Genomic DNA, 8,263 nt, shown 5'->3' with positions numbered 1-8,263 from the left:
TGGCAGAGCCAGCCGGGCTCCTGCTGATGGGGAGGTGGGTCTGAAGCCGAGCGCCAGCCCTGCAGCTCCCCGGGCTTAGGCGGTGTTTGGTTAGCCAGCCATGGCATGGATTCCTCGTGCTCGCGGCCAGGCCGGCAGCCAATCCGCCAGGACCGAAGGATAAACAGGGGTGGAAGCAGGAGGGGGGTGCTGAGCAGCGCGAGGCCCCGGGAATGTGCCGATGCGGCAGCCCGGCCTGCCGATTGCACAACCCCTCGTGCACGGCCACAGGAACGCGCTCTGGGCTGCACTGGGGCTCTGCACCTCGCTGCGGCACCGGCTGCCCCGGCGTGGCATGCCGCTGCTGAGCTTCGCGGATAATGCCGTGCCATACCGGGTAACGGCTGGTGGGCCTTCATGCCCGGCAGTGTTTGCTGAGGCTGGCTGCATGTGTCCTGCTCACCTATGTATCCCACCAGCGTTTGGCACCCGCTCCAGTGCGTGCTGGAGAGGTGCTGGGAGAGGGAATGCTGCACCTTGCCGTGTGGGACCAGCAGCCAGGAGCTCCTGGGGTCTCCTGGTCCTCTTCCACTGTGCGCCCACTGGAGATTTTGTTATTGCCTCCCCGTTCAGCAGTGGTTTTGTCACCAGGGTGCTCTGTGCCTCGGTTTCCCCAAAAGCACCCTGCCCTAATGTGCTTCGTGTAGGGAGGGCACCAAGCGGAGGTCCTTGGGCAGGCAGATGTGCTTTGCTGGTTGCAGTGACCAGCTGAAGGACCGTCCCAAAAGCTATGGGCTCTCCAGCATGCTCCAGCCATGCTGGTACCACCAGCACCGTGTCCGCGAGCCTCCTCTCTCCGCTGCGCTGCGTCTGACGGCTCCCTGGCCTGCTATGGACGTGAGCGAGCCACGTGCCCTTCGCACCGGGTTTCGGGTGAAGGTTTGCACGCAGCGGGGTAACGGATCTGGCCCGTCTGTAGGTCAAGGACTTCAAAGCAAAGGGCCGGTGCCGCTGTCTCCTGCAGGCTGCTGCTTCTCCTGGCTGTGCTGCACGCCGGGCGCTGCCCAGCGCGTCGCTCGATTCGAAGGCAGCACAGCAGCGCTCCTCCAAAGCCCTGGGACCCCAAACGCTTGCTCCCGGCCCGGCCGTGCTGGCAACGGGGCAGGAGGCTTGGCTGCCGCGATGCCGCTGGAGCGCTCCTTGTCCCGTCTGAAGTGAACACGGGGCAGCACTACAGCCGGTGACGTCTGCCGCACTTCAGGCAAGTGTTTTGGAGAAACAGCCGGACTTGCAGAGCAGCCCGTGGTGGAGGCCGTCGCTTGTACCTGTCTGTTTTGGGAACCAGGCAGGGCTGAGATGGCAGGGAATGGAAATGTGCGGCGGGCAGGTTTACCAGGGTCCGTGGCTTTTCATTTGTCTTAATCGCGGTCCTCTTCTTGCTGCCTTTCACGGCGCTCGGGTCGGAGCGCGGTGCTTCATTTGTAATTCAAGCCTGCAAACCCCCAGTGGGTCCCTGAAACCCAGAACAAAACTTTGCCCTCCGGTACGTGGCTTCAGTGCCACGGGGAGCCTCTGGGCTTGGCACAGCCTCTTCTCCCTCTTCCTCCTCGCTGGTGTCCTCCCACCCTTCGCTGATGTTCCCCAGCCCCTGAAAACAGTTGACCTCATTGTCATCTCCCAAGTTCCTACATCTGGTTCTTGTTAGCGGATCCCAGGATGAAGTTCTTCAGCTCTCTCCCTTCCTCCCACCCCCAGGTGACCCAGGCAGGATTACGGGTGATTAGGAGACAGGCAACAGAGCAAGAATAGGTGGGGGAGGGACTGTTATAAATAGAAATACCATAAACTTATCAGCCTATCACTCGAGGTAAATTCTGGTTTTAATCTCTGAGACCTGTAAATATGACGACTCACGGGGGCCAGACGCCGTTAACTCTTTCAGGGCCCCGTGGCCGCCTGCCCATCTCTGATGGGAAGTGGGATGCGGCGGAGCAACTGAAAAACGGGACGGGGAGCAAGTTCTTGAGCCGAGAGGATGCCACCAGGAGGGATGAGCTGGCAGACCCACGCCGTCGGAGCAGGGGTAGGGAGGAGACGGTGGTGCGGGAAGCACCTCCGTTTGGATGTCGAGCGTGTTTGGAGGTTTGGGGAAGGCAGAGAAAACCAGTCCAAACATTGGGATTCCTGACATTCTCACACGTACGGGGGCCTCTGCTTGCCCGGCTCTGCTCACGAGGAGGGTGCTGCGGGTTTCACATCTTCTTGTTCTTCAGGCAAAGGTTACTTTTTGGGGATCTCCTCAACCCTTTTGCAAGGGAAGGGTTAGAAAGCGGAGCAGGCGGAGGGGTGACATGGTGTGAGAGCGGGGTGGCAATGCAGGGGCCAAGAGGAGGACAGGACGTAGGGACCTGGCAGGTTTGGGAGTTTCTTTGCAGCAACACCGACTGAAGGAGTTGTGAAATAGAAGGTTGTCCTGGAAGAGTTTGCCCTGGGGAGTCTCCATGTCTGTACAGGGAGGTCAGCGTGTTAGAAGTGGCTGAATTACTTGGTCCTGGTACCCTCCTGCCCTGGGATGTTCATTGCGCGCAGAGAGCACTAATAAGCTGGTTCACAAGACGGTGCTCTTCGGGCAGCTCTGCGGGTGCCCGTGGCACCTCTCCCGGCTTGCTGCTCTGGGATGGAAGGCAGAATTCATCCTGCTGAGTTTCGGGGACATTAAAGGGGTTACAGGTGACAAGAGCTCTCGCGTACTCTTCGGAACGGGCACTGCTGCAGAGGCAGGGCGGTAGACAGGAGATGCTACGTGGGGATTGCTGCCGTTGTTCCCACAGTGAGAGGGCGAACGCCGGCAGCGTGGGGGAGCTCAGAGCTTCCCTGGGCTCCTCCGTCTCTCTTTTGCTGGGACGAGGAGATGTGCGAGTCCGTCTCGTGCGGAGCCGTGTGGGTGTTGAGCTTCCCAGAGTCCCTCCTCGGTGGCTTCCTGCTTCCTTCTAATCCCCACTTTGGAGGGGGAGGGAGTGTTGTTAGTGTCATTAGGAGCTCGTGACTCTATGGAGAAGTATTAGCTTTTAATTAATCACCTAAGCTGGCTTTTGGTAAGAGCCCGGCCCGCATGGAAGCTATGGGCGGTGGGGCGTTCCTTGTGCAGGTTTGCTAGCGAGACCCGCTGCCCTGACATCCCCGTTTCATCCTAGCTGGCGCAAGTGCCTCTGTCCCCAGGCGGAGGAAAGTCCTTTATTTTTAGTGGGCAGCCCCTTCCCATGACACATGCGCAGCCGGACCCCGCCACGGCTGTTATCACGTCTCAACTCCGCAGCAACATAGCTGACGCACCTCTCACGTCACGGTGCTTATCTCCCCCTTCGCCTGGGTCTCAGCTGAGGGCTCCTGAAGGTGACTTTTAAGACAAAGTAGCAAAGAAATAGGAAAGCCCAGCACACCGCTGTCTGTTGAGGGCCTTGGGTCCTTTCTGGATAGGTCCTGGGCTCCCCTCCTAGCACGGAGAAGCTCCTGGAGTTTGGAGGTGTGAGGGAAACCCGCTGGGGTCAGACTTTTCTTGGACAGGCTCAGTAGCTTGTGGAAAGGCAGCAAAATTGGTAAAGTGCCTTTTCTGCTTCTTTGAACCTGGGTCCCAACCCCTGGAACTTGGGACGAAGACAAGTTTTCTGATAGCTTTTGTGGTGGACGTTTGCCAAACACAGCGTGTGATTTATAGCGCGGTCTCTTTGGCCAAGAGCGAGGCAGCGGAGAGCGGGGAGTGCTCACCCCCGGGCAGAAGGGTTTCAGCCGGTGTTAAGGGGTCACAGTGGCCGAGGAGTGGTAGGAGAGATGCCCCGGTAGAGCTACGTGTGGTGAAGTGTCGGGAGCAAGCTATAGCAGAGGTCTTCAAGGATGAGCGAGGGACACAAGCACCCGTGGTGCTGGCCATCGGTGAGCTCTTCCAGTCAACCCTAACTCGAAGCAGGACGACGGCATGGTCGCTACCGCATCGCTGCAACTTCAGGAGAGGATGTGGCTGTCACAAAGGAGTTACTCCTGTGCTGACCTGGGGTCTGCAACTATATAAGCGAAGTGCTGGCACAGCTCGGGACCTTGTAGGCTCTGCCTGCCCTGTCCTCTTCTCGCCACGATGCTAGCCTGGCAGCAGCATCGCGTGTCCCTGCTCCAGATGCATCCTTTCGCAGCAAGAGTTCGTGTGGGAGAGCATCACCACCTTCTCCCCTAAGTCCCCGGGCTCTGCCGCGGAGGCGCGGGGTGCGCAAAGGGTTAGGTGTCTCGCAAGTGAACGGCTACCCAGGTTTTTTCCCCTCTAGCCAGGGTTACTAAGGGAGAGATCCCTCCGTCCGCGCACACACACCCTGTCCGTTTGGCGGAATTCCTAGCTGGATTTATTTCTGCCGATTTGCTTGTCTTGGTATGAAAGGGATTTGCAGAGGGGAGAGCCGCAATTGGCCGGGGGTGGGCTGAAACCCCCCGTTCTGGGTTTTGCGGTTCAGCGGCTGACCTTTCCCCGGCGCATGGTCTGCGGGGGGAAGGCGGGGATCAGGGTCTTCTCCTGGGCAAGGGACGCCCGTGCTTTAATGTGGAGCCGTGGGGTCTTTCAAGAAGGGCCGTCTTCGTTATCTGAGCTCGGGGAGGTGGGGGGAGTCGGGCCTTCTCTTCCACTTTCTTGGCAGTGTCTTTGGCACCGAGGGCTGGCACCGACCCCAGAGGGCTGCAGACTCCCACTTCAGAGAGACAGATAAAGAAAGCACTTTCTGTCAACAAAACCCGGCCCAGCTTCCCTAGAACAGGGGAGGGGAGGAGGAGCCCTCCGGGAGAAAGGAGAGGGAAGTCCAGCGCTTGCCCGTGTAGGAGAGGAGAGGGATGAGGGCTCCTGCGGAGTCGGGAGCTGATCCAGAGCTGTCATGGCAGCAGCGGAGAAATTCCAGCGTGTTCTGCAAAGTGGAGGCAAGGGTCCAAAGGGAAGGAAACCAGCACCCAAAAGCTGGTTTCCCAAAGCACCCCCTGAGCCCACAGCCCTGCCTCTGCAGGGATTGCTCTCTCCTGTGGCCTGCAAAGGGGAGCCCCTCCATCAGCCCCGGGGAGGCCGGCGGCTCTTGCAGCTTTGCTGACAAAGCTGTTGCAGGCCACATCAGCGCCAAGCTGGTGGTGCTGGTTGGGCAAGACCTGGCTCTCGTGCTCTCTGGAGCCATGTGTCTTGCATAGCTCAAGCCTGACCCCATGATCTCCCTTCTCCCACGTGTCCCGAGCCTGGCCCCGGGAAGCCCGTGTGTCCCACGGCCAGAGCCTGGCTTGCAAATTGCTGTAGACAAACCCCAACTGTGTGTCCAGCTTCCCAGGCGGTGTCACCACCCTGGCTTGTCCCACGCGCCCTTATCTCTGTCTGGTTTTACGCTGGGATGCAGATGGGTATGGACAGAGGGCAGTCCTCAAACTGAAGGGTCTGCCGATCTTCTCAGATCAGTTTCTTGACTCTGCAAAGGTCTGGTGGTGTTTCTGCCCTGCGAAGGAAGGGCCTTTCGTGTCCTTCTCATGGCTCATGCTCCTACCTCCTCTCCCCTCGCAGGCCACGACATTAATGGAGCTCTGGAACCATCTAACATCGACACTAGCATCCTGGAAGAGTACATCAGCAAGGAGGACTCACCAGATATGTAAGTGCTTCCCTTGCTCCGCAGCAGGAGCAGTGTTCACTGTTGTTTTCGGTGGAGAGACGTTGAGCAATTTCCAGCCCTGCAATTCGAGGAATCATTTAGAAATCACTGTGCACCCCGGCTGCGCCTCTGTCCCCCCTAGAGTCCTCCTTTATTGCTCTTTGCTCCCTTACTCATTTCCAGTTCTTCCTCCTGCCTCTTCCTGCCTTCTTGCCTTTGAATTTCCCCAGTCTCTTCTGTCCCCTCTCTTTCCCCTCCCGAGGGCACCGCAAAAGACTTTTCCTTAATTTGAGCAATGGGAAAGCAAGCGCTAGGAGCTCAGCATGAAAGATTAAATCCCCGGCACAACAGGAGTGTGGAGAAGGGAAGGGTCTCCCTGTGTGCGCCGACATTGGCAAAGAGGGGGGGAGCAGACCTGGAGAGTAGCCGAGGTGATCTGGGCCGCAGGGTGGGAGCAGGATCTTTGGGGCTGACGTGACAAAGTGGCTTCCCTGTGCTAGTCTGTAAGCTGAAGCACAGCGAGCAGATCCTGCTGTCTCCTGCCATCTTCACAAGCTTTGAGGTTGGTGTCCTGGGCACTTGTGGCCTTTACAGCTCCACGGGTGGATTTTGCACCCTTGGGATTGCATCAGTCCCACCAACCCAGGGGACTGACCTGCCTCCCTGTACGCTCCTGCTGCTGCCACCACAATGCTGCCTGCTTTGCTGTTTTCTGGGCGTCCCAGGGCGCCTGAGTGGCTCCCGTCCCCATTGCTACGTGGCTGGGGAGGGGAGGGGTGGGCAGAAAGTACCGTCTACCTGTCCTTCTGCTGAGGTTGTCCCCTTCTCTCTCTCTCAGCTGTTTCCCTGACATCCCTGCTTCAGCCAGCTATGCACACCCCCAGCCCTCCAGCTCAACCACCATCAACGCGCCTCTTGCCAGCTCCATCGCCAATGTGACCAACCCCGCTTCCAGCGGTTCCCTCCACCTTCCTCCCCCGGGCAGCCAGATTCCAATCCGGCATGGTCCTCTTCTGGCCAACCCATGTGGAGCCGGCTACGGTGCTCACCTCAACTGCAATAACAACAATGGCATGGTGGTGCCCAAGGGCTACCTTGGTGGCCACTGCCTAAACAACGTGGTCCCTCCAATCAAATCGGAGCCCAAGGCCTCCTACGCACCTGGGTAAGTGGGGTTGGGGTGGCAGAACAAGGGCAAATGGTGGGCCAAGTGCTCTTCCAGGCTGGTGGGGCCTGGAGGGTTGGTTTATTTTTGTCCCACAGTGCCTTAACTGCTGGTAGCGTCAGTCTGTATTAAGCCCTTGCTTCACAGAGAGATGCTTTCTTACAAGTGTAGGTCCTGAAGTTTTCTGAAAGGTTGGTTGGTAGATCTTGTCTGTATGCATTGAGTTACGGAGGATCAGTAACATCCCCCATGTCTGCAGGTGGTGGTAGAGCCGTTAGCTCTGGGTGGCCAGGATATCTATGCTGCACATCTGCAAGTGTGTGATGGGAGAATATTGTAGCATTGTATTTTTTTTTAAGAAGGAAGAGAGACAGAATAAATTTGAACAAGACAAAATTCAGTCTCCAGGATGTTCCTGTGACTATCCCAGGGGAAGACGTTAACTAAATTGGGCAGAGAGATGTACTTCTCTTGGCCTGATGTTGTAGATACTCCACTCAAGAGAAGAAAAAGATGACATCTGAGCTGGATTTGTACTCCTTTGCAACGAGGTCTGGATGGAGACCTGGTGAAGGGGAAGAGGATGACCGGGTTTTAGTATTGCTGATGGACTCAACTGGACAGTTAGTCCTGGGAGGAGAAAAGTTGTGGTTCCTGCTCTCTGGAATGGCCTTGCCCGGAACAGACAGGAAGGGAACGACCTTGGCAGGCTAGGAGAGCGCAGCGACATGGCAGCTGCCATCTGCAGTGGCCAAAGGGGCCAGACAGAGACCATGTCAGTAGAGAGCACTTTGGCAGGCATGGCACGCTGAGAGGGTATGGCCCTACAGTGGTGTCTGGGATAGGAGCTGGCATGCGTAAAGCTTTACTGTCTGGAGACCCAAAGGGAAGAACATGTCTGGTCTCTTCATCCGCATGCACCTCTCTGGTCCATGCTGCTCTCCCCTGGTCATAGGAGAGTGAAACAAGAAGATGATCTGAAGCTGGACAGATGAAAATCAAAGTGTGCAGCAGCATATTCGTCAGCGGGAGGCCTTGGTGGTTGGCAATAGTCGTACCACGAGGAGCTGTGCCGTGGTCCAACCTGTCTCTGTAGCGCAGGTGATGGGTGGCCCTGATGCGCTCTCTGCACGGCCAATCTCTGTGCCTTCTCCAGTGGAGATGGTGGATGTAAAGGACAAGGATGGCTCCAGGACTGCTCATCTCGGCAAGCCCCTGTCTGGCTTTTCTCCCTCTGCCTTGTGCCCTCTAGTGTTGCCAGCAAGTACGGCATGGCGATTCCCAGCTTTGGAAGCCTCCAGCACGCTCAACCAATGATTCAGCTGTAATGCAGCTCCGTTGGGATAACTTTGGCCTTTTGGATGAACTTGGAAAGATCTTCCAGAAGGAGACAAGCTAAACACAAGATCTGCCCTTATTTTATTCCTAGACCGGGGAGTTCTCCCTTGCTGCGTACACAGAA

The 8,263-nt window shown here is 57.5% G+C and overlaps 1 protein-coding gene across 1 annotated transcript in view; it reads left to right on the top strand.

Annotated features, from left to right (window-relative positions):
• The first annotated feature begins 220 nt into the window (after nucleotides 1-220).
• The window catches only part of MYRF (myelin regulatory factor), a 41,929-nt gene continuing 33,886 nt past the window's right edge, over nucleotides 221-8,263 (top strand). Inside the window, exons 1-4 of the mRNA XM_050896979.1 lie at nucleotides 221-386; nucleotides 1,922-2,062; nucleotides 5,549-5,636; nucleotides 6,475-6,801. Coding sequence (XP_050752936.1) covers nucleotides 221-386; nucleotides 1,922-2,062; nucleotides 5,549-5,636; nucleotides 6,475-6,801 — 722 coding nt within the window. The remainder of the gene's footprint in view (nucleotides 387-1,921; nucleotides 2,063-5,548; nucleotides 5,637-6,474; nucleotides 6,802-8,263) is intronic.

This window comes from Gymnogyps californianus, chromosome 5 (genome assembly GCF_018139145.2).
Source record: "Gymnogyps californianus isolate 813 chromosome 5, ASM1813914v2, whole genome shotgun sequence".
Lineage (NCBI taxonomy): Eukaryota > Metazoa > Chordata > Aves > Accipitriformes > Cathartidae > Gymnogyps > Gymnogyps californianus.
Note: the sequence above shows the minus strand (reverse complement) of the source record. Positions and strands in the feature narration are given on the sequence as shown.